General features: G+C 36.4%; 1 protein-coding gene across 1 annotated transcript in view; it reads left to right on the top strand.

Moving 5' to 3' along the window:
- Positions 1-26,966, top strand: part of GPHN (gephyrin) — a gene marked incomplete at its 5' end in the record, with an annotated part of 202,461 nt that overhangs the window by 77,243 nt on the left and 98,252 nt on the right. Inside the window, 5 exons of the mRNA XM_009578130.1 lie at positions 9,680-9,774; positions 13,853-13,919; positions 18,075-18,347; positions 19,625-19,732; positions 25,187-25,321. Coding sequence (XP_009576425.1) covers positions 9,680-9,774; positions 13,853-13,919; positions 18,075-18,347; positions 19,625-19,732; positions 25,187-25,321 — 678 coding nt within the window. The remainder of the gene's footprint in view (positions 1-9,679; positions 9,775-13,852; positions 13,920-18,074; positions 18,348-19,624; positions 19,733-25,186; positions 25,322-26,966) is intronic.

The following is a 26,966-nucleotide window of genomic DNA, read 5'->3' as shown; positions in this document are numbered from 1 at the left end:
TTACTTCGTTAATCTGCTTAGAGCTATGATGTTTGTAGTTGCTGTTCTCTGAATCACTACCATTGCTGTGGTAGTGAGCTGCTTAGTATTTATTGCAAGAGTCCAGAACTGTGTACATTTTAAGTACACAGAGAAGAACTAACTTGTTCCCTGTACCTAAGAATCTCTTCTGCCTTACCAGTTGTTAAAAACTACCACTTTTCTTAGTGATCCACTTACACACTGCTAGTATGAAAATCAATCTATCTGCTGAAAAAGTTTGGACACAGAGTGAATTTTATTAAAAAGCAAAAAGATTTTTCTGCACAACATGGTCTGCTGCTTCAAGCACAGCAGAAGTGTATGTGAGGGGAGGTGCTTATATACCTATGTTGCTATATCTATATTAATGAAAAGGTGCCTACGTTATAAGAACCTCAGGGTTTCGAAGTTAAGAGTTGGGCAGTTAGGAAGTAAACCGCCAGAATTTGTCTATACAATGCAAAGTTGCATTAATGTGAAAGCATTACTCTGTCACAGCTAAGGAGTGTCAATAAATGATTGAACTGGTTTTAGCTAGTGCATGAAAGATATTGTAATGTCTTCTAACACTGGAAGAAACTGGTGTTTTAGGTACAGAAATGTGTATAGAAAAGATCTTGGGAACAGTGAAATAAAGGGAAAATATTTTATGCTGGATTTTGTTATATTGTTAACTATTCAGTATTGTAAACTGTTAATTAAATAGTAAAATCAAATTTCAGAGGAAAAGGTAAACTTGATATATTTAATATTCCTCACTCAGTGTAGATTAGGAATTCTGCTGTCTTCTATTTCAGTGCTCTGTGCCGCAGCAGTCTCAACAAAGTACTTTCCATCTTCTCTTTGAGAAACCTTTTCATCCAATTGTTTCCATGAGAATCTTGGAGGAAAAAAATGTGATTTGTATCAGGAGTTAAATAATCCTGTATAGGAAATTGTTTGACAGAATGCACAGTAGGTCACTTTGGCTTTCAAAATCTGTTCAGTTGTTCAGTTCCAATGAGTGCATCGTTCACGTGTGCCTAAATGACAACTGTTCAGACTCTGAACACATTAATTGCATCACTGGTTCTCACTGAAGAATCCTTTCTATGAGGTTTTTAGCTTATGGCAGAAGTACTTTAAAGCTGTTGTTATTAGACATGCTTTATCATTTACTTGGGGAGTAAAGATACTGTGTAAGGGAATCTTAAGAGAAAGTAAAGTACTTTTTGTAATTCTTGTATTGCTGAGGTATATTCTTGAAAATTATCACTCAGTAGTCCGTTGTTTGTGGTGTATTTTAGGAAGGATTTTTTTTTTTAATCTTCAATGTTGATGATTTGAGATCTGAAATTGTTTGGAGGTGCAACTTTACCTGTGGCAGAAACTGACTGGAGTTTCAGAAGTACAAATATTTCATATGCAATATTTGTTCTTGATAGAAGGTAGCAAATGATAGGGAACAACATTCTCAAAAGAAGAGAGTTCCACATCTCAATCTCAGTAGCAAATGTGTTGGAGCTAAAGCATTGCAAAATTATTTCTTTAGAGAAGTGAAATTGCAAGTAAAAACTTTGGGTTCTTTCACTGCCCAAGAGACTGGGCAAATTCTTAAGAGAATTACATTTCCACCTGGTGGCCTCATTCTTTGTGTGTACTGATGACAATCTCTGAAGAACAGGGTCTGTTCTCTTCCTATGATACTAATATCACAACTAAGCAAAAGTGACAGATTTGTTTCTCTTAGGTAGTTCTAGACTTCATTGCTTAATATACTTTTTTTTTTTCCCCCCTCTATATATAAAGAATCCAATTTTGGCACTGGTTTTGTATGAAATGAAGCTAACTGTACCCTGACTCCCCTTTGGCATAGATATATAGTCTAGAAGATAGTACACATAACCAGAAGCACTATACAGGGTATTATTTTTTTTATGAGACAGTGCTCTGTAGTTATTATACCGTTAGTTAAAGCTCATTACATTGTCAGTTGCATTAATTGTAGAATTCTTACTGATACTCTTACTGAAATTGTAGATATTCTTATTGATACTCATTTCTCTCATTTCTGCTGTGTGACTCTGTGATTTGCAGAGGAGAAAAAATTTTTACTTCTCAGTTCTTCCACTTCAATTTTTAAAGAATTTTGCAAAAGTTGTGATGGATTGCGTAGATTTTTACATTTTATATTAAATATAAAGCAATTTCAAGTAACTGAGGGAAAACTTAGAAGAATAATAATGATTAATAGATAAAATTTTAACCATGTTTTTGTAACAGCAGAATGGTGTCACTACCTTTACCAGCAAGTCTTCAGCTGTACCACTTTTACTGAACAGCAAGGGATTCATTCTTAGATGAAGTGGAGTTGAATTGGGAAGCATAGCAGTTTGCAGATGAAAAAGAGGGCTGAAAAAGGAAGTAGGCACCTGACCCTTCCTTGGAAGCAAGTGCAGTGGCTTGTTTCCAGCTGTTGTTTCAACAAGCTAATCCTCCTAACCTCTCCCCCTTTGCAAATACTCTGCCTTTTGACAGTGGCTTAACACACACCATTATACAGCTGTAACATACTGCATCTGGTGGGCTGTTTACATCTTCATAGAGCCTAAATGCAATCCTCATAGTGCAGAAAAGCATTTAGTAAGCATTTTCTTTGTTTGGTTAACTGTTTCTAAAAATGATTGTTCTGTTGGTTTTCTGACAATGTATGGGGGTGGGCAGTATCTTAAAATTAAGATCAGTTTGTATGGCATAAATATTTTATACACATTTACTATCTTAAAACTTTATCAATCAGTATTAAAGACATTGTTATTATTATCATTATTATTATTAACACTTAATATATATTAGAAGTGATATTTAGAAGATGCACATGGTTTGGTTGCCCAGATGCACCAATTTTATTAGCATTTCTATTACACAAATGGGGCAGGCAAATCACTGATCTATGAAGTTTATGTAAACCAAACGCAACAAGGTTTAGCTCAAAACTTAGATACAAACCTACTGAGGTGCAGGAACAAGTTACAGATTCCACAGTGTTGCTTTCTCTAGTATATTCGTTTAAATTTTCAGCTTCTTTATTGTGTATAAATATGTAAAGCATCTTTCCCAATAACTATCATTGGATTCCAACTATTAAAAATTAAATATATTCATGGCTTGGTCATGCATAAGTCATTGAGTATTGCCAGAGGTACCTCTACCAGCCAGTTGCTTTTTAGGGTCATATACACAGTGGAATTGTGCTGATAGAATTGTTTGCTGATACCCGTTTATAAACAAGAAGAACATTGAATTAGCTCTAGGCATTAAGTTACGATAAATGGTATGATGGATCCCAGTGAAGACAGTGAGGGAATCTGGAGCGGGCAAGTTGCAGGCAGAGGGAATCATGGATATGGGGAGAAACAGAGAAAACAGTGTCTGTATTTAATCTAATCTAACAGCAGTTATTGCTGTGACACTTTTGTTCCTCACTCAGATAAATTCGGTGATGTTTGGGATCTTGGTGGCAGCAGAATCACTGCGAATATGCCGAGAGTGCAAGCAAACTTCAAATCAGCATTCTTGTGCTGCAGAATTATTGTCAGTGGAAATGCGTTATTGGTGTGTGCAGATACACCAGTTTGTAGAATTTATTTTTAGTTGGCTACATTAATCAGGGTTTCATCTACCTTTGGCTGTTTGTAGATTTGAGTTGGGAGAAGAGGAAAAAGAACATGTAATCAGATCAGTTATTGGAGGGATATGTACCAAGCTCACCACTGATAAGAGGGAAAGGCGATAAGAGTAAGCCACCCTAATAAGTTTAGACATGTTTCATTTTACTTTATGTAAAGTAATTCTATAAAAGCCTGTGAGAGCTCTCAGTATGTGTCTATGTGTGTCTGACACACATAGCAGCATTTAACATCAAAAAGACCCAACAGGAATCTCAAAATGGAGACTCGCCAGCCTCAGGCTGAGTTTCTTACTGTACAGTAAAATCGATGGAAGCCTGGATGGTCACTTCATGAGGAGGAACAAGCCACGCATCAGGGCAGCACTGGCCTGATGTCTACCTAGCCACCACCAGTCCATCCTGTGAGCCCCAACATAGTGATTGGTGCTTACTGTAGCCTTACATCAGTTATTCTTCACTACTCTGGGACTATAAAACAGTTGATGGGTTTTTACAGGCCCACATCATTAGCACTCATTGATAACTTATTGTTAAGGAAACGATGACTGTCAGGCTGTTACTTTTAAGGTGCATGTGGCCAGGTTCCTTGGTGTAGGTGTGAATCTGTCAAAAGCTCTAGAATGACAGCTAACATCTACTTCTGAGATCCACCCTGTCCAGAAGCAGCTATTCATTGCCCTCTGGATGCAGGCCATTCTTGACTTACATGGATCTGTGAGAACTAATTTGACATCAAGAAGTCAATGATAATTGTAATCGCGTACATGTGAAAGGACAGCCATCGCATTGTGTATCTCTGGCTGCAGCACCGCAATGATGTGTTAGGGCCACTATATTGTTAGAAAGTTATTAACTTTGATAATAAGTTGAGAGTCTTTTGCCAACCTGCTTGACTTTGGTTGCTTTGCAGCAATAGCATATGTGATCGGTTTTATCCATTTGTCAAATTAACTGAGCAATTAACCAAAGAAATTTGATTTTGGAGAACATCAGAGAGCACAGTTCCTGTTCAAGCCTTCCATCCATGAAAAAGACACAGAATATCATCACACAGGTTATTGAGGGTAGGGAATAAGAAAAATTCAAGGAAAGACAGCATGATGGTGAGAATGAGTGACTCAAAACTGATCCTTATCCAAAAACTTCTCACTGTATTGAAAGAAACCAAATGCTGCAACCTGTATTTCTTATTGTACTAAGAGAAGAAATAGATAAGTGATTTTTAGGCGAGAAGTTCTAATCACTCTAGCTCCATGTAAGCTCTATTTTCTCCCCTGCAAAATAAGAGTAGGGAAATAGAGAATAAGCTGAAATAGCTGACTTGTGAATAGAAATTACAGGCACACGTGTTATCTCCAGCAGAGGTGTACTGAATAACCTTGAAGAAGGTATCTCGTATCCCAGCTGAGAGATGCAATTTTTGTTCCTAAAGTATACACTTCTTACACAACTGCTTGACAGACGTGACTGACATTTTTGTTGATCTGTCTCCATAGTTCTTTGTCCAGTCTTCTGAGGTTTGGCGGTGGTCTGTGAGCTCTGTTGCAGAGGGTATATGGGTATTTCTTTGGTTAGGCCCTTCCAAGACTTCCACTTTCAATGGAAAGCTCAAATAGGTAATAAAATGTTATCTATGCTAATTCTATAGTCTGTTAAATATAAATTATCTGTAAATTTGTCCATTAATTTGCATAAATAACTTTATGATATGCTATGCAGAGTCATATATTTGAACTTTTTCAACAGAAATAATATTTTCAACAGAGGCAGTCTCGGTCATCTTAATTTAACTGAATTTATTATGACTTCTCAATCTCATATTTGCATTTTAGTTGAAGCGATAAAACCATATTACTATCCTAAAACTGCTGAAGAGTATATGAAATGTCTCAGATTATTACTTACTATTAAGAGGTCAAACTTTGCTATGTTTAATACCTGACAGACAAAGATAAGGAGTTTCTGAACATTTCCAGAAGAGTAGTCCTAGGTCTTTTAATTAAATCAGTCTGCAGTGGGTATATCCTGCAGAAGCTGCCTGGGAGGGCTTCCACAGGTTAGGGACTGAACTAAATTAATTTATATGGAGGCAAAGAAATGCAGTGAAGCAGCGGAGAACTCTGTGAAACCAATTGGCAGCGAGCCATCTGTGAAGCAACCACAAGTACGTCAAAGATACCTAAAAATATATCAGTTGGTTTGGGAACATAATGCCCTAACTCCAATAAAAAGGCACTTCAAAAACAACGAAATAAGTGTTTTAAAATAAATTGTGTTTATTCATATAACAATGAAATGTAAGAAGAATGGCTCTCATAGACATTGTTAGTAAGTCCTGAGTAGTTCCGTGAAATAATTATTTAATTGTTAGTGTCTACTTCTCCTCTCTGGAGTAGAAACTACTGTTTTATTTCAGTCCCATTGTCTCTCTCCCCGGTTCCCCCACAGCCTGACACTTCTGTCATGGGCACTCTTCCTTTTTCCTTCTCCCAAGTTTCTCCCTCAGGTATTCTCCATCCAAGCCACTTTGTGCAGTCTTATTTCCATCCCACTCACTTCGTTCACTTGCCCTCGCTCTACTCTCATCCCTGCCCTTCTGACAGTCCTGCTACTTGGACCTCCTCTCTGCAATTCTTCCTTTCTACTTAGGCTTCCTTCTTCCCACATTCCCTTCTCCCGTCTAAAAACTACAGACCTCTCCTTTATTTGCAACCTCCAAACCAGCCTTTCTGCATTTCTGTCTCTCTCCTGAACTCTTGCTTTTACCTCCTAATGGTTCCACTGCTGTGGAACCCCCCTCTTCCACCTCCATCTTGTATGCATCTGTCTTCTTTGCACAACCACCTTATGTGGAGGAAACTGGGGACACTTCCTTGCTGTCATTTTAGTATTTTATGCTAATTTACTCCAGTATTGTCCACCTACTTTTTATATAGTCATCAGCCTCGGGTTTAAGAAATCAGTGTATAGCCCTGATGAAGGCATCAGCGTGACGGTTCTGAATGAAATCTTCTCATCATTTTTTCCTGCTTCTGCCCACATAGTAGTGTCGTCATCGCTGTTGTAAGAGAGCCACGGGCAACAGCCTTGATTTGTGATTCATTTTGTGCCCCCTGCAGCAGGCAAAAGCTGGCTGATGGTGAGACTACCAAGAAAAAATTGCCCATGAAACGAAGTTTAACAATCTTAATTCAGCCTTGCTAGAGTACCAGAGTGGTAAAATGTGAAGGTGCTGAGTCACTAATTCTTTAATAGTTTGCATGCAGGTAGATGTTGGTACCAGACAGTTAACTCCTGAGCTGGACACAGTTGAAAATCTAGTTTTGCCATCTCTCTTCCACCCTTCCTTCAAACCTGAAAGAAGTATTAGAAAACCTGGCCACCAGCACTTTGGTACCTTGTTAGGTGAAACAAAGAGTTGTTACAGATAGACACAAAGTATCTGCAAGTCACTGCAGCACTGCTAATTTCATTCATATATGTATAGCCAATTAAGAATGTGCTTCCCAGCGTGATGGTGATTTCAGGTCCTGTACACTGCACGTTTTAAGTTGCATTATTTGAGGACATCCCAAGAGTGGACTTTCCAGTGGCTGATTTCAAGAGCAGATGCCACTGTAAAAGTTGTTTGCTTAGCAGCAGCCTTTTTTGATTACATCCATCCAGTCAGGCTGCAAATATGAAAACAAGAAGCATTCCCCTGTTTGTGGAAGTCTGCCTGCAGTAATAAATATAAGCATATATATTTTGAAACAGGTATTTTTAGAAACTTCTATTGAGGACTGTACTGCTGTTTGGACTTTCTGCCCTTTCAGATTTTGTTGCTTAGTCTATACATTTTTAATAATCACAGTGCCTGCTAGCAGTGACATTTTATGAAGGTCATTTTTCTTGTGAAGTTGGAGAATGGACTTGAATTTCATTGAAGGACTCCCCGAGCTGCAGGATCATTGTTTATGGAACTCTTTTGCATCTTGTACTACCTTTGAAGCTTGTTTAGAATTTTAACTAATAATATCTTCAAAGTGTCACTGTGCTCAAGGGCAAAAAAGAAATCTTAAAATGCACTTTATATTTAAAACCAGTTTTGAATAGCTTTGAAGCATTGTATTAGCTGAAATAAAAGGAGTAGATACAGACTTACTATGTATGCACACACAGAATTTCATGTTTCACCAACTTTTTCATTGTCAGCAAAGTGTCCCTTCACTATTGCAATGCCTTTTTCTTCTATACTAGAAAAATCATCAGGTCTACGGGTAGTCTTCAGAATTGTTAATGTGATTGATAATGTAATACCTCAGCAGGTATCTTTAGGCAATCTCCCTAGTGGAGAGGTTTTAGTTTTGTCTACATTGTTCCTACCCTGCTTCTTCTCATTTCCCCTGTGTAGAAAAACAGACACTGAGTTGTATTTATATGCCTTTTCTGTTTCTGAGTAGAGGATGGCAGATACTAAAACTAATATGCTATGCTTGAAATAAAACAGACTGTGGTGTCGGCTACTGAATTAAAATTGCTTGGTTTTGTATAAACCAAAGTTCCTGCTTCCCACAACTGAGCACATATCAAGTTTGCTTATTAATAAAAGATCTGAAGGCTTACTTAGTAGCTGTGTCTGATGTCTTCTGATACTGACATGTTAAATGTTAGTGACGATGTTTGAGAATATGGCCACTTGAATATCTGTACTGTTCAGGGGTATTTTTTTTCGGTTTTATTTATTGCTTCCTTGTAAGTGTTTTAGCTCTATAGCTAGTATAGGACTCCTGGATCCTTCTCATAGGGATGCTGTTGGGTTAATTCTGTCATTTTCCTTCTCTATGACTTTTTTTTCTATTTGTAAACTAGGAGCTCACAAAAGTACAAGGATGTGATTTATAATTTAATCTTTCCCACAGAATAATTTGTCGGGTTTTCTTCCATTTTATTCTTTTGCTATATCGAACTGCCAAGAAAATTTAGCTTATTCAGTGTGTCCTTATATTTAAGATGTGCTTTTCTGTTTCTGTTTTCATAGCTGTACCATCAAAGTGTTGTAGTTTGGCTGGATGTTTTACAATGGATTTCACAGTTTTATGAGTATTGCTAACATTTTAATGTGTGCCAAATAACTTAGAATCTTGTTTCAGAACGTGAAACAAAATGATCCACTGAACAGCAACTACTGTGAGGGAAATGAAGAGGGGGGTAGGACTGTAACCTGCCTTTGAGGTGTTATGTCCTAACTAAAGTTAGAGGTTGGGAGACTGGATGGATTGTGCATTTGAGAAAATTTGTGTTAGGAAGTAAGAACAGAAGGTTGTGCACGTCCCAGAAAAATAATTTTCCATCTGATTGCCTGTGTAGAAAAAGGACTAAAAAGACAAGAATTTTCAGACTTTGCTTCCAGGCTTCTCAATGCCCACTGCATAGGGACCGCTTGTGAAAAAAAGCCACCAGCCTGTTTGGAACCACTGTTTTGCTGACATGATCAAAAGGGAAGGCCTCAGCCTCTGGCCATTATCATTACCATTCTACTATTTGCCTGCCTGCCTGCTACATGGGCTTCCCTTTGCAAATTTTTCTTGCTGTCTTCTGCGCAGACCGATTCACCCTTCTCATGCCTGGGAAAATGCACGAGATTGATGAGGAAGAGAAGGCAGTTACATTTCGTCTTTTCTTTGCTTATTCCCAAACATTCTTTCCTTTCTGTTAGAGGAAGTTGTTGTTATTTATGTGGTGTTGGTTAACATTTCCTATATATGTAGGGTCTTGACTTTTAACATTTTCTATAGGAGTTTTTACAGTACAGCTAACAGTGCTTCTTCCCTATTTTACACAACTAAGAGAAAATTCTTTAACGTATTTCAGTTTTGAGAATTTAGCAAGGGCATCTCTTGGCAGAAACAAAAAAAGGAGATATTCTTACCCAAATTTTAGCTGGTTTCATATTTTTCTTGTCCTTGTACTTCTTCACTCACTTTCCTATTTAATCTTTGATTGCAGGCCACTAAAGAAGTAATAGAGCGAGAAGCCCCAGGGATGGCCCTGGCAATGTTGATGGGATCACTTAATGTTACTCCTTTGGGCATGCTCTCTAGGTAAGACTATTTCCTTCGAAGTATGCGGTGAACTATTTCCTTAGAAATACACATTGTCATGGTATTTCCTACTTAATAATTAGTAACTGTTTCGCTGCCTGTTGGTATTTCTTTTTTATCAGTGACATCTCTTGTCATCCTGTATTTCTTTCTGGAATTGATTTTTATTTTATTGCTTCAATTTACTTCATTTTACCTATGATACACTTAGTAATATCAATAGCTTTCGTAAGTTAGTTTGTGCTTGCACATTGTTTCGAGGTAACTAAGAAACAATGGCTGCTACAGGTTTTTGATTTCTCATTGTATAATGAGGGTATAACAAGAAAATAATTATATAAGAAATAAAGAAGGAACTTTCAAATCTGCAACTTTGTATTCATACTTGCATTTTTAAAGGACATTTAGATGAGAGGTTTAGTGATTTGACAAGGTATTTTAAAACTTTTCGTATCACGTATCACATATCTGAAAGGGCAACATTACCAAGTTAACACCTTCAGATTCTGTCCAAATTAGCAAATATTTTCTTTTTTTTATCTGATATAATTTTTTATATCATAGTTTGTGTTTATCTGAAGGGAAAGGATAACAGAATATTACCACAAGGAGAGGAAGGGTTAATTTAGCTGTTCTGTTTCTGATCAAGAAAAGGATAGCCATTTAGATGACACTACCAAGTGTGGTTTAGGATGTGGTGTGATCAGGATGGCTGAAAGGATGTTGTAATAGTAGTGGAATCAAAATGCTGGATTGCAACCTGACTCTTCTGTACACATAGCAAGAAAACGTCCCTTAAACTACAGCCGCTTTCAGTAGTAATTGAGACAATAATGGGAGATAACATTACAAAGATGCTGCATGCAATCGTATTAGGCCTTCAAAAATTTCCCAGTGAAAACCTTTTACTTCAGACCTAAAAGTAATCAGCATGCTAAAGTCCATTGTTTTTCTAACACTATTCAGATCATAAAGTTAAGTACACAAAAATTACAAAATTACGGCATTATGGTTTCATGTGCAATCTCAGTTCTGCATGAACGCGCGTGTGTGTTATGATTACTTTTTTTTTTGTAGAATTCCTCTGCAAATGCTTAGGATGGAGGAAGGAAACTTACTTTTCTTTGTTTTGGTTGTCCTATGTGTAATCTTATATTGGTTTTGGTGCTCTTTATTCAGAATCTTCTCTGAATGCAGACTCACTTCCTCTGGGATTTTTCTTACATTATTTGTTATTCTAAGACATAAATTGTTAATATATTTTCATAGAAAATTCTGCAAATTGAGGTAGTGTTGTAATCCCCTCTTACAATGAGTACTAAGGCATACATTAAGAGAGGTCAAAAACATACACTAATTTTAGGTGCACAGTTTGAGAAATGTAGATCTTAGTTTTTCAAAGTATTTAACATTAAATGTCACTTGTCCTAAGCTTACCTCTCATTGACTTCCTTTTGAAATGAACTTCTGATGGATAATTTTGCATGTAATTTCTTTGACTTTTCAAAAAAACAAAAGCAGAAGTTCCGTTATGCAACATTAAGCTGACACTTCTGTAAAACACCTGCAGATTTGGAAAATGTTAGGTCAAACATGTTGAATTTTATCACATGAACTTTTAAAAACTGTTACAAGTTAAAGGCTGTCTTCCTGACTATGGGCCAGCATTAGAAAGTGGTGAGTTATTTTGTAGACTGGATTCACAGATACTTACGGGCAAATGAGAGGCAGTGAGACACTCATAGTTCAACTTCAGTTCTAGGGTCCAGCAGGGAGTACCTTAGAGCGTCATAGACCTTTTTATGTGTTTCCTGAAAGTGTTTCCTTTTCTTCTTTGTGACCTTCCAAAACTGTCCTTGTCCCAGAATTATCTCTTCCCTTCACCCGATTCCTTGCCTGTCAACTACCCATGCCGTCTTTATTGAGGCTTTTTAAAGCACTCTCTGTCTCCTTGCCCATCTATTCTGCTTTTACCAGCATAATTACTTCCTAGGGAGATCGTGTTTTTTTCCCAAAGAGATCATGTTCTCCATTCCTACTTCTGCACCAGACCTGTATTTCTTTCCTCCCACATCCATTTTGTTCTTTCTCCCGTGTCCTGTTTTTCCTTCCACTCCCTTACTTCTATCTGTAGTCTTCTTTCTCAGACTTCTTTGGTTTTTCTTAAAATTTCTGTCCACTGCATCACAAGGCTGAGGATAACATGAGATCCACAGCATCTCCTTCAACTGTTCTACATTTGGAGGAATATCATTAATTTCTCTCTCGCTTTACCCAAAATGCACGCACATTCTGTATGCTTTTATGTTGTGAGTGCACACAGTATTTTTTGCAAGCCATGCAGTTTTTAGGTACTTCTACTTACTTTTGCATGCTCTCCTGAGAAAGTTTTGGCAGCTCCATTTCTGTCAAGCCACTAGATGTGATTATTGGCAGCCGAAACTTGTAGCTTTCCGGAGATGGCTGCTGGTCTAGTCCTTTTTTTATTGTTGGTTGGTTGTACTAGTCACTTAGCTTATAACGTTCAAAATTATTTAAAGCAGAATAAAAGAGCCAAGAAGGAGATTATTAAAGGAGCTATATGCCAAACACAATTCCACCTCATTTTAATTCCTCTGTGGATAATTCCTATTTCCTTTATTTTGAATCAGTCATAAGCTGTATCCCACGTATGGGATTTGCTGGATTGAGATTGTACTCTGTAAGTTTGACTACTGCAACAAGAGTAAATGAGCACATTTCTTTAACTCGGGCTCTTCATCTCTGTGTTGCAGTAGAGCATTCCTCAACTACCTGGAATTCTTTCTTAACTGAGGGCATATAGTGTGTAAGAAGTGAATATGGGAAAACAGAGGCTAGGAGTCAGGCAATATTCAACTTGCTAGTTGAAAATAAGACTTCTCTTCAGGCTGGCTTGACTGTGATATCAAAAGTTCATTTTGCGGCACAAAAATGGTCTCTGTGCTATTTAATTGTGAGCATTATGACAGCTGTCACTAGAACAGTTGCTACCCTGCTAGAAAATGCCATGCTACCAATAAATGACATTAATCACTGAGAATTATTTGTATAAGAAGAAATAAGGGAAGGTGACTACCCCACAAACCATGTCCTTTGGCTCAAAATTTTTGGTAATGCCCTGTCAAGAAATTATTTTCTTTTCTATTCTGTCTAAGCTGATGGCTCATGTTTTTGTTTGATAAAGAGATTGTTACACAATTTCTCTCAACTGTAGTCTCCGAATTTTTGTGGTTTGGTTTTGTCCTTTTACTTTTTTCTTATCCTTACATCCCAGCCCTGGGTTTTTCACCACTGGTTTCGTAAACAGTGGAGAAAACAGGAGGCACTCTTTACAACCTCAAGACAAAATCCAGTAATTTTAATTCTTTTTTCTTGCAAAATATTTAGCTAAAAGGAGGAAGAGGAAAACTCTAAACAACAGAAAGCATTCAGCACTTGGGTGTCTAAGTTCAGCCCTGCATCAAGACCAAAGGAATTCCCTAAAGACAAAAAATAAAATAAAATCTTCCATCTTTGATAATTGATTTTATCTTTTTTTGAGGGGGAAGGGAAGACTGTTAGGAAGAATTAGATAGGAATTGCATAAGTGCAATTTTCACTTGAGAATTACTTCCCTCTTACGTTGAATCTTAAAAAAAAAAAGAAAGAAAACATATTTGAATTAATGCAACCAGCATGACTTAGTATTTTTACCTGGCAAGGAAAATAGTGTTTGACACCATAAATTACATTACAAAGGAACCATGTGTATGAGCAAATAGGGACTGTATCAAAGAATGTATTGGATGCAAGTAAACAATAGAATTAAGGGAGCTACACAGATCTAAAAAAGATGGAAATCTAGCCAGTGTTTATACTATCAATTAGATGTTAGACTCTGTCAGCCTTGTTTGATGCTTTTTCAGCTCAGCTTCTCCTGAGCAAATATTTTTAGATGTTGGAAATTGAGTTTACAAATTCTGATAAATAATAGAATTTATCTTAAATGCTCTGTTCTTGTTTCTATAGCAGAGAAAGTTGCATGCAAGAATTTCACTCTGGATTTCTTTCTTTTCAGACCTGTGTGTGGAATCAGAGGGAAAACTCTCATAATTAATCTGCCAGGTAGCAAGAAAGGGTCACAGGTAAGAAGTGCTCTTACTGATCTGCTACTGAGGACCCATGATGAGTACCTCCCATTGTTCTGAATGGTAGAAAGTACCCACTACAACAAATTTTACAAAAGTGAATTGAAATACATGTTCATATAACTGAACGCACCATCACTCTCAGTCAGGGACGATACAATTCTGATCTGATTGAAGGTACTTTGTGAGCAGGACAGCGTTACATGTAGTGCAGGAGAGCACTCACTGTAGCAGGCAGTGCTAATGAAGAGTCTAATGGTCTCTTACACTTCCTCCTCCTTCTCTAGACAGCCTCTACCTGATCCCTGTGTTGTCTATGGCTTCCAAGAAAGCATTCTTTTTCACACAGAAGTAAGAGGAAGGCCTAGTGTATGGTAGAACTTGGGGGAATATGAAGAATATTCTCAATTTTGGTCAGCAAGAGGGAGAAAAAGGAACATCATTTTTAAGAGTTTGAGAATTTTTTAAATCTTTTGGATATGGATATCAGACTTTACACCCTTTATACAGTTTGTTTTCTTCCTGCATTTTGCTCAGTTTGGACAGGGAAGTTAGGCTTTGTGTTTTTATTCATGCTTGCTTTCTGACTGTAGAGCTGAGAGAAACATAATTAAACATCAGGAGGAAATTATTTTTTGTTAGTAGGGCTAGATCTTGCCAGTGCTCGCTCTTTCTGTGTAGTTGGCTGACAGATCCAGAAAAACAGCCTTCTCCACACAAATACTGCTAAGCTGAATAGTGGGCTGCACAACCTGGTACAAAACTGCTAAGGTAGATCCCCCATCAATCATGAGAACATATTTCTCCAAGGCTCAGACTATGTCAGTGGCCTTGTTAAAAAATGTCTTTACCTCTGGCCTCTAACAAATGCGTACCTGGTAGTTTATCAACGTCTTCTAAACCAGGAGTACCCAATCACAGAGGAGACAGTACTAATGTGTTTGGCAGCACAGCCCTGAAGTCACTGTTGCTTGAAAGACTTATGTCTGGAGATAAAGAATGTTTATGTGGGCTGTCACGTGGAAGTTGAAGAGGAAATGTTTTGAATACTATTATCTTAAGCAGCTATCACAGGTTTTCAGATACATTGTCTACATGTTTCAGTTCAAGGACTCAGTAAGCCCTCCTATGATTCTACCATTCCTTAGAGCCTTTTTAGGAAATCTAATGAGACTCTGTAATTGAAAATAAATTAAAAACCCTTGAAAACATGCAACAAGCATTGGAGGATAGTGGGGCAGAAGTATACCTACTTGAAAGTCTTCCAGTTATGAGAGGGAAGTCATATGTATGTACATGTTTAACGTAGGAGTGGGCCCCACATCTTAGAGAACTGGTGCACCAGTAAGAAGGTTTTTTCAGAAGTCTATACTTCTTTTGTTGAATTATGAAAGAGTTGAAATAGCCTACTATCTCTAATGGTTTTTGTTGTAGTCAGTAGCACTCCTAACATGCTAGGTACAGAAAAGATTGTCATTTTCTGCCCTGAGGCACTCAGACATGAAGATAGGTAAATTGTAGAAAGAGGATGAGGAAAAGAAATGGAAAAATGTTAATAAGTATTTTAACAATAATTTGATATAAAGTAAGTAATAAAAAAGGTAATTCTGCTGGAAAAGAAAAAAGGTCATATGATTTCATTATACAAGCAAGCTTTTTATAAACTGATGATTTATTTGTTCCTGTCATGATGATACTCTGTTCTGTCACAGTTTATTTTAATAGGAAACATCTTTAAAGTATCAGATTTCAGCAAAGATTTTTAAGATGAATAGTAGAGAAAATTGTTCCATAACAGGCTGGATCTCAAGAACCAAACAGGACGGGTTGTTACCAGGAATTTCTCTCATTTCTCTCTTTCATGACTTGCTAATTTCCTTTCCATCGTATTAATACAATCATATAAGAAGCTTATATAAAGCTATGAAATTGCAGCAGTATACATATTTCATTAATAAACTATTAAAATATTAATAGAAAATGGCAGCAGTCTAAATGTTCCATCACAAAAATGGACACAATGTCAAATGCGTTTTCTCCACACATTTTTGTGGCTTGTACCACTGAATCTGTAGAATACTTCCATTTTTGTGTTGTTCTGGTCTGTTTTCTTTTCTTTTAGCCTTGCAAAAGGTATTTAATGTTATGAAAGAGGGCAAAGTGTGAAATTACCAGATGCTTATTGAAATCATTGAGTCTATGGCAGTTTTCATAATTGCACTAACATTTGCCTAAAACAATGAGTTTTACAAATAACATGAGCTTTTAGAGTACTTACTGGGAACCTATTCATCAACAGTCAAGCCAACAAGGCTTTATTTCAGTGGTGGGAGCGGGGGACATGCTTCTCTAATGAGTTAATCACTAATGTACCTTTTCATGTTTATTGGTCAGTTCACAGATTGTTGTCCTTGTTTACCACTTACTTGAGGTCTGCTTTTTTGTTGAAGTAATGATGGTTGTATGCTTCAGTATTTTAAACCATTTTTAAAGTAATACTGTCGAGGCACAATACTCTGAGGTTTGCAGTTACATTAGAAGTTATAATTCTTTATTATGTTTACAAATATATTTTAATATATATTCATTATATACAGCATCTTATGCTCATCCAGTTTACTCCAGTTCTTCAGAGTGCCAAATTGAATGTTTAAAGAATTTATAAATCTGTGAAGTAGTCTGACTTTTCATTACTCTTAATGGAGCAACTGAAAGGTGGGTTCTTATTTAGAAGCTTTGAGGAAATACAGTGTTTGAGAGTCATGTTTTTGACTTACAAAGTGGCTTATATAAACGCTAGTAATTTCTGATGGATGGTTTGCTCTTTATTTTGTTTACATAGTCATTTTTATTTATTGAAAATATTTGTTACAATATCTATTTACAAAATGTTTATCATTATTTATTTTCTGGATACTCTAAATTACATTTTTTAAAATCTTCCTTATGCTTGAAACAAAACCGAAAATGAAGTGCAACAAAAGGAATAATGTCAGCTTTCTCTGTCAACTTGTATGTTCCCTAACTGCACTGCCATGGCAATTTGTTCTTGTGACCTTGCCATCATTTTCCAATAATTTAATGTTTATATGCAGTCTGCTCAAATGACATGAAGAAAACTCTTTCCTGAGGTGCCTGGGAGGAGGATGAGAGACAATAGTCATAAATTGAAGAAGATAGCTTCCAGCTGGATAAAAAGAAAAGAAAAAAAAAAATCACTTTGAGGGTAATTAAGCATTAGAACAGGTTGTCAAGAGGGATTGTGGAGTCTCTGTTCTTGGATTTTTTCAAGACTTTACTGAACAAAGCCCTAAGCAACCTGTCTGAATTCTGTATTGACCCTGATCTGAGCAGGAGGCTGCAGTGCGTGATGTCCTGAAGCTCCTCTTTGATTTGGTGAAATACTAGCATATTTTAGCAGCAGAGGTAGCTATATATGTATATGCCCATTATGGAACAAAAAGAACAGTTACACAGCGTCTGCGTTTTTGCTTTCTCCAGCCATGTAAAATAAACTTTCTAATTGTTTTTAAGACCATAGAGCAAGGAGAGGTTTGAAAAATAGATTATTTATGAACAATTTTTTCTGAGTTACATAAAATTATAATTACATCAGTGTAGTTTGTCATTCTTGCAGTATATAGGATAAGTCCATGAATAAAAAAGGATATAATTATATAAAAGTATAATTATGGAAACCCTTATGAATTGTTCTCTAGTTGTGAAGGAACATAATAGGAACGATTTCAAGCTAATATCCCTGCAGGGATAGAGTTAATGTTTTTATTCTGCATTTTTGTAGCATTCTGCCAACTGCTGTGAACTGGTTTCTGTATTATGTATTCATGAAAATTTAACTCTTGTTTTCCAAAGTTTTAATCCAATATTAGCTTAATTACAGTAGCCCCATTGTACAACTTACTATATTTGCATGAAAAAAGGCAAAAATATATAGTATAGTCCCCAGTTCTGGTTCTGAGTTTGGTTTTTTTACCCTCTGTGAGCAATTGCATAGGGCATTTAAGGTTTTATTTGTGATTGGGTGAAAAGATACATCTAAATCCCGAATATCTTTTAAGAGTAAATCTGAAAAATCCGTATTTACTTCTGCAGGTAACTTTTCATAGTCATTTCTCTTCTTGTTGTGCGTAGGAATGCTTTCAGTTTATACTGCCAGCCCTACCTCACGCCATTGATCTTTTGCGGGATGCCATTGTAAAAGTAAAGGAGGTACACGATGAGCTTGAAGATCTACCTTCACCGCCACCTCCTCTTTCTCCTCCTCCAACCACCAGCCCTCACAAGCAGACAGAAGACAAAGGAGTACAGTGTGAGGAAGAGGAGGAAGAGAAGAAGGATAGTGGAGTGGCCTCAACAGAGGACAGTTCTTCTTCACATATAACGGCAGCAGCCATTGCAGCTAAGGTGAGTCTGGCTTGTTTCCCTAAGAGACCCTTTAGTTTCTATTGCAGGTGCTTTCCACCAATATTCATTTGCATGTTAAGACTATACATTGATGTCTGTGTGGTCAAAAAGATGTATTTTAGGTACGTTTTGTAGAAATATAGCTTCATAAAAATATATGAATCCTGTTTTGGTAGGTGATCTCAAATTTCAGTGGGAGATATGTATTGCTTATTGTCTTGACGATAACATGCATTTTTATGATACCATTCTGATGTGGCAGATTATTTTTAGTGTTTTTTTTTTTAATTCAAAGTATTCATACACCTGAACGTGCAAAGTCCAGTAGGTGGCATATTAAGGAATTGCAACAAAATTTTCTAAGCTATAATATCTATCTTGAAAAGAAAATGTTGATGTGTAAAACATTCGTAAGAATTATGACAGGTAGGTAGCCGGTTAAGTAATAAGCTATCCAGACTACTGTATTCCAGTGTGCATGTCCGCATAAGAGATGTGAAATTCTGCCGCAAAACTGAATGTCATCACATTGTCTTTATAGACTTGCTTTAGCCAGTAATTATAGATCAACGTTACTCAAACCAAAATAATAAATTTGAGACTACAAAAGGAAAAAATTAGATAACACTTGCAAATTATTTCAGTTCAAATTTTAAATGTTTTCCAAAGAAATATCATATTATTTGAACCAATATATAAATATTTACCTCAGTTTTGTGTCTTCAGTTTTCAAATGGAAAGACAATGTATTCCTGTGTGTTTGGAAAGGTTTTTTTCCAAACTGCTTTGTTCTATATTTACTCCACAAATTGTACTTTTAATTCCTATTGTGGGAATTGAAAGTCTAAGTAACTCAAAATTATATTAAACAATTTCTAAACCAAAGCAGCAACATTCTAACTCCAGAAATGTGAATTCAGGTCTGAGCCATCTTGACATTTCTAAGACAGCTGCAGATGGAGATATCTCCTCATGTACAGAAAATCCTGATTACATATATCTTTATAGGGATGAATTAAGGTAATTATCACTTGCAAGTTTCAGGTTTTATTAATGCAAATTTCAAATTGATTAATTTCTTTTGATATAGGTAAAGATAAATAATATGTGCAATTTTTAAAAGTAGAGAATACCTGAGATATAAACTGGCTATGTTCATATGAGCTTGGCATTTCAGTGTCACACTTGTTTTCACCTCATTCCCTTTCAGTCATTTGCTTGTATAGTATCATGTTTTCCTGTCACTGTATTCATAGCTGTTATGTGTTGTGCATTAGAAGCATCCATCCTACACCAGTTCAGCTGTTATCATGGCAAAAGGTGAACAGCCCATCCCTGGTCTCATCAGTTATTGCCATCACGCAGCAGGCAGTGCAGGAGAACCGGTAAGAGACACTTTTCCAAGAGGCTTTTGCACTAACAGTGGCTAAAAATACACTGCCAGCCTCCTAGTCTACTGTGTGAACAGACAGTGTTATTTATTTTCTTCCAACAAAGACACATCAGTGCTATCTTTTAGAGAACGTACTACAGAAAGTTTTCTGTTTAAGGTACAGGGCTAAACAAGGTAAAGTTCATGTGCGTTGTCAGTTTGAATCATTTGGCTGCTGAGATAATCATTGCTATAAAGCCTGTGTTTCTGATTAATCATTGGCTTTATCATCTAATATACTCAATAATCGAATATAATTAAAATAATCTCCTAAAATTACTGCTTTAGAGCTATGAAATTTTGGTAACTTTTCCCCATTCATTTGCCTTGCTTTGCTTTTTTCTCTCAATAGTTTGTTAATATAATACAGCATTTGCACTGGGTGTGCATAGTTTGCTTTCATCGCTTGCAGTTTCTCCCTTATTTTTGTATTCTGTTTAGAAGTAGAATTTCTCAAAAACAGAAGAAAAGACTTGAGGAGTCAGGATACAGTGGACTTGTTATAAATTACTGGATTTTAGTGAATAGTAGTCAACTATTTCAATGAATGGTAGAAAGAACGTAGTTTATTATAACCCAGAGGTTATAACTCGGGTTCTAACAAAATACTATACTTTATTTTCCATCTCCCAAAGGTTTAGTCTAGGCTTGAATCAAGATAGAATAATGGCTACAGTATCATCAGGAATGAAATGTTATTTACTGTATTAATAACTGTAGGTTAGAGAAACCTAAGGAAGGCAGTTGGCCTAGAGAGAGTTGTGTTCATTCCATGTCAGCCAGCAAATAGGGTGTAAGTTCTTGGGAAAATATGTCACTAGATTTGATGACCAGAGGCTGCACTTTCTTGTTCCCTTAGGCAAATGGTAATTTAAACCATCAATCAAATAGTGTAACCCCTCTGTATTTAAAACATGATGACCATGTCTCTTGAAAAGTCACTTAGGAAATGTGAAGGCTTTAAAGTTCATACACCTGGTGATAAAGCTATGTATATGTACGTACATACATACACACACATTTATTCCAATAGTTTCATTATTTTTTCAGTTGAGGTTACTAAACTAGAATTTGCACCATATTCTTCAGTGTCAGTAAAACAGTGAATTCAGCCTCTCTGAAGCACACTGTTAAGCTGTCATCCAGGCTTCTGTGCCCTTTTGCAAATTACTCTTGACCTATTGTTTTCTGCATTCTATAATCCAAATCAAATCCTCAAACTCAGAGCAGGAAGTGGCTAGTTTTTCAGAAGGTTGTTGGTTTTTTTTAAGCTATTCTTTCTCTATCCTTTTAAGACATTTTTGCTCTTGTATAACTATCATAGTAATTACCATCTACAGCTTGTTTCTTAGTACCTCACTAGCACTGTCAATCTTTGTTCCAGTCCTGGGCAAAAGAGAATAAAGAGCTCATATCTTTTCCTTTTCCCTCTTCTTGTCAACACTTAGTTCTCTAATCTGAAAACACAAATATTTAAACAGATATAAAAGTACTTCGAGGAAAGGTCATGTCAGATAAAAATTATAGAAGCAATGATTGAGGGATATGGTGGATACCTTTCTCTGTCACTTCATTCATTTCTCATGCATTTCTTTCTCCGTCAGTATGTTACAACAGGTTTCTCACTCCAGCTAGTGCAAACAGAACCTATTTTCACTGACCTTAGAGTTTTATTGTACCCCATTTAGGGTTTTGAGACCTCTACCCTCTATTAAATTTGTTTGAATCTGGCAAATGAGTTGAAAAATTTTAGGGAAGACATCATAGATACTCAGAGTGTAATTTTGTGAAAGTTTAAAAAAAAAAAATCTGTCCAAAACACAATAATATTCCTGCCCTTCCTTACTGCAGATTTCCAGGCTCCAGGAAACACAGAAATTTCTCATGGGTTTATCAACATCTTTAACAGAGTTAACAAGAAGTTGCCTTGATTAGAGACTTAGATTGCCTAAATTTAATTTTAAAAGGAAAAAACCTTATTAAATGTAGGTGAGAAAAATGAGACATTCCCCATATCACATAACACATATACATAGAAATACCAATCATATTCTATTCTCCCTTTCACTTAATGAACAGTATATATCCATTATATTTCATATATATTTATGTTTATGCAGTATATATATTAGTACCTTCTCTGAAATCAGCAGGTTGTAGTGGTTTGAAGAGAATATTAATGCTGGTTTTAGCAATACAACAACCCTGCTGTCATATTAGAGAAATAAACCTCTTGAGAGCAAAATTTGTGACTGAACTAACTTAATTCTCTCAGTCAGATTTTGTGTCTGCGAAAGCTAGCAAGCTGAAACTTAGAGTTCTAGATAGGTTTATATAAGGATTGTTTTATGGCAGTTTTATTTTCTGTAAAGGTAGTGATTAGGGAATAATTCTCATTGAAATGAAATGTCTGTAATCATCTTTTCCCTTTGTCTTCAGCTTCCTTTTCTGATTAATGTCCTGGCTGAAATTTTACTTAGATTTTAATTTTCTCACAAGCAAAAATTAGTACTTCACATGCAGTTCAATGGAGACTGGAATTGTCTCAGTCACTTTGTTACAGAGATATTTTTTTGTTCTGACAAAGGTGATATCAGATAAAATTTTAGAAGCAATGATTGATGGATCTGGTGTCATATCAGATGGAAAAAAGAAAACAATCACTTGCCTGAAGGGGATGAGACAATATGTAATATCTGGTTACTCTAGAGTAACTGGAGTAAACCCAGGGAGAACTGGATCATCATATCATTTGCAAAAGCAATATTGTATTTCTATTGTGGGATCTTGGAGTATATAAAAGGGGTAATGGACCCATACACAATCATATCAAGATGTGTGCCGCTTTTTATCAGAGGAGGGTAAAGAAAAGGTGTCTTATTTAAAGACTTAAAACTATACTTTCTTTTATTGTATCTTTTTTTTATTTTATGCCGTTATCAAAATGTAATTTCTTTGCTGTATTGTCCTTAGTCATGGAGATTAAAAGGAAGCATTAAAAGTTGTAGGTAGTATTGGAGCTATGCCAATATAAAACTTAGGGATGTCAGCCTTTTTATATGTTTAACGTATTTAAGATGGGAGTTCAGGAGAAAAAGAGAACAGAAGGGAAATGGTGCTTCTAACTACCAACTGTTTGCATGATCAGAATATCATTGTCCCTGTTTACCTCTATTTATAGTACCTCTCGAAGATGCCATTTGTAAATCAGAATACTCCAAGTAGAGGCCGGTTAGGCACTGTTTCTGGAGAGGAAGATATCCCCAGCATAATCATCCATAGTGAAGAGAAACTCCGGTGACTTCATAATTTATAGTGGAAATTGCAGCATAAGTTACTTAGCCATGAAAGATCCGCTGAGGAAAGTTGGGGGTTTTTAAATGCTGACAGAAATTGACTGGCAAAAAATACCGTCGGTCTAGAAACACAGCAGTAGAGCAGAAAGCAGGCAGTTGGTGGCACACTGAGAACAAGATCTGTTTCCACACAACTTAGAAACAGGTTATAAACATGAGAAACTAGTGGGTGGAGGAAGGTTTATGGTGAAATAAGATCCCCTAGGTATAACCCGGTATCTCTAAGTCAAGGTTGCTAAGTTAGACATAGTCTTTATTTATAGATGGGAACCAGGGAAGTTGAGGGGGAAAAAATGACATTAAAAAGCCCTATTTAATGACTTGAGCCTTGAGATTGGTCATTTTAACTGCACAGAGACAAGCAACAAAGCAGTCTTAATATCCTGACACTAGTCCTAAGGATGCAACAGATTTTAAAAGCTAGGATTCAAGCCTGTTCCTGGAAGGAGGTACTTTCCAGTGTCTTCTGTTTGCCCTAAAGCCTTACTACGCAAGAATGCTCAAAATGCCTAGATGCAGACTGGGTACAGCATCTCCATTTAAAAAAAATTCCTGGCTGGAAATGTGCAGTGTTAGTGGTTTGGCTTGTCACTGGATCTTCATTTCTTGCTTCCTTTTATTGTCTGCTACTGCCATTTCCCCCAAATGTGAGGGCTCTTTTGGCGGTTCTCTTGGAACTTGAACATCAGGCTGAGCTAAGAAATTCTTAATGAGGAGAAAGATCTTAAACTATATGTATATATATTCCATCAAAGATCTGAATTTCTACATTTTCTTGTCTGTTGTGATAGAAAAGTGAATTGCAGGAAGTAAGAGCAATCTGATCTGGCGAAGTGCTGCCTCGAAAAAGGAAGAGGTTAAAATCATGAAAATAAAATCAGAATAAGCCTTTGTAGAGAGTGTGTTGTAGCGGAATATCTGCTGTATTTTGTGTTGTAGAACTGATGTTAGAGATCAGTTCTATCTGAGATATTTATTATTCATGTGTCTTACCATTTTACACAAAAAATAAAAAATTAATCATTATGTTAAACTAGCAATCCAGCGAATTGTAAAGCCGGTGTGATATCTGCATGACTGGGCCCAAATACTGCAGTAACAAGAAGCAACAGACTTTCTAAGACTCAGTATATTAAAGCTAAGAAAAGCTTTATTCCTAAATGCATTCTTCTACCTCTTTTCTTTGGAACTGGTGATAAAACTGAACAGGAGAGACAGAAGATAAAAAATAATGATAGATTCATTTTATTGCTGAAAGTAAGACAACTTTCTCACTGTTGTAAGTTGGTGTAATTCCATTTATTTAAGCGGCTTAACAATACCAGCTAAAGGATCTGTCCCTAAAATTCCATCTCAGAAATAGCTGGCCTTTTAATACATTATGTGGAAAAAAAAAAAGATTGTATTTTTATTTTTCCCTTCAGAATGCATTTTAAACCAAGTGTTGGCTTTGGATGGTGTTTTCTAGCCTATACTCCCTACAGAGAGGCCTGTGGCTTTTGCAACACAAATCTTACATCAAGAATTTCTGTAGCTGAAATAAAGTCTTCAGTACACAGAAGGAAGAGTATTTACTCCCTGCATGACATTTCTTATGAGAAGTTTTCTCACTTCATGACGTTTCTTCAGAGGGGTTCCGTCTTTGCTAATAAATGGTTTTCTGTTCAGAATATTGTTCTCTAGTTATAGAATGGGAATTCTGCCTCCCTTCATGCCATGGTAGAAATCACTGTCAGTCATTGCCGGGTTTGAAACAGAGGCTTAAGAGGAAAAACGTTCCTTTCTTATTATTTCCTGTTGTAGTATGTTTGATTCATAGGTTTTTCAGGACAAATAGTATGTTCTGTGCTACTTGAGTTAAAATATGATCTTCTATATTTGCTAGGTATTTGTTACTGAAATTATGAGAACATGCCATTAACCACTGCCAGCATTGCGTATGAGGAGGTGTGCAAACTTGAGAAGAGGGGTATTCCTACGTTTTTGATGTAAGGTTTTGAGTAAGTTTTAAATACAGTATATTTTTTGCTATTAATTCCATCTCTCTTAAGATTCCAGATTCCATCATCTCTCGTGGTGTTCAGGTGCTCCCACGTGATACAGCTTCCCTCAGTACTACTCCTTCAGAATCCCCTCGTGCCCAGGCCACCTCTCGTCTCTCCACCGCGTCCTGCCCAACACCAAAAGTAAGTACACTTATGCTTTGCAAGTTCCATGCTCAGACATACAATCTATCAGATTAATGTATTGCATCTGCTGAACAAGGTTGGTTCGCATGCAAGGGTTGTATCATTCTAAGTAATAGGGAAATGCAAGACAGAACAGTTCATTCCATGTGTACTGTTGCACAATTTAATATGTGGGTCCACCAACACTTTATGGTTACTGAAGTTTCATGTTATCTCTTGCAATATCAATCATGAATATGGAATTGTTAACACCTTGAATGTCTTTAATATCCCCAGGAACATAGATAATCCTGCCACTGAGTAACAACATTAAGCAAGTAGTATTTTGTCGACAAAACGTATGTGCAAATTTCTAGCCTGGGCTGGGGCAGTTCTGTGCCCCACTTTATTATTGTTTGTTTTAAGACACTTTCAAGCCAACTGGTTTTCCTCAAACTTAGATATTTGCTGCCTGACATTTGGAAACAAAAAACAGCCTAAATTGAATAGAAAGAAAGTTTTAATGCCAACCTTGTGGGATTATTATTCAGTTCTTACTGATTATGCTGAACTATTTAATCATTGAGGTGAACTCTACTGTGTTCTCTTTTTATCAAACTTTAAATAGCATACATCAAAAACTAAGTGAATTGACCAGTGGCAAGGCCTGTAACGTTTACATTCGGCAGGATTCCTTTCAACAGAAGAAAACTCTGTCTGAATTTGCTTTGCGCGTTCACATCACAAAGATCTTTCTGTGGCACCAGATGCTGACATACTAATAGACCCATAGCAGATGGCAAACAATAACATTCTTCTTCATCTAATTCATGATCCTTGAAGATTATTCTGCTTGCTAAAGTGATTGCCAGCATCTGCTAGTTCTTCTTTCCTGCTGTCTCATTCTTTTCTGTCAACAAAAAAGATTTATTCGCAACCACCCATAGAAATGTTTTGGTTTAGCCTATGGGATTGTTTTATGCAGTACTCACCTTCACTGTAATAGAATCAAAATTATTCTGATGGACAGCATACTTGAACTTCATTATATAGTCTACTTTTCTTAAGAAGATGCTCAGTGAATTCTATCTGCAAGCGGCTCCTTCATTTTTTTTTGCTAAAAAATTGTCACTTGTCCGATGGCTTAAAGATAAAAACTCAGAGCTTGTTACATTAAAACACTCAGAGCAGAAGAGCAATACAAAACAGAGAAACTGCACTGAGTTTTATGCCTGTTGACAAAAGAAAAGTGTCCAAAGGAAACCAGTCACAGGCGTAAAAAAGAGACGGCAGTGCTAAGAAATAGCTCTAGGTGAAGCCTGTATATTTTCAGGAAGGTTTTCACAATGGGAAGGAGTAAAGCTTATCTGTTGTGAAGCAGAATGCACTCCTCTAGACTATCTTCAAAGATTCAGAAATTACAGAAGGAAGCTACAAGAGCTTTGATACAGATTGAAAACCTGAAACTCTTCTTTGGGAAATTAGTTGAGATGAGCTCTCATCATAATTGGATCATGCTTTGGTATATTGTGTTAAGCCATGTTTTTCATGCATTACTGCAAACACAGATTTTGTTCAAAATGTGTGAGACCACACCACTTTTATAACAGGAATTGCCATGCGACATCTAGCTAGTCTAGCTTTTCTGTGATGTCTTTTGAAA

The sequence above is a fragment of the Fulmarus glacialis genome, unplaced genomic scaffold, assembly GCF_000690835.1.
Source record: "Fulmarus glacialis isolate BGI_N327 unplaced genomic scaffold, ASM69083v1 scaffold7260, whole genome shotgun sequence".
NCBI lineage: Eukaryota > Metazoa > Chordata > Aves > Procellariiformes > Procellariidae > Fulmarus > Fulmarus glacialis.
The sequence above is the reverse complement of the archived record's forward strand: the minus strand, read 5'-3'. Positions and strand labels throughout refer to the sequence as shown.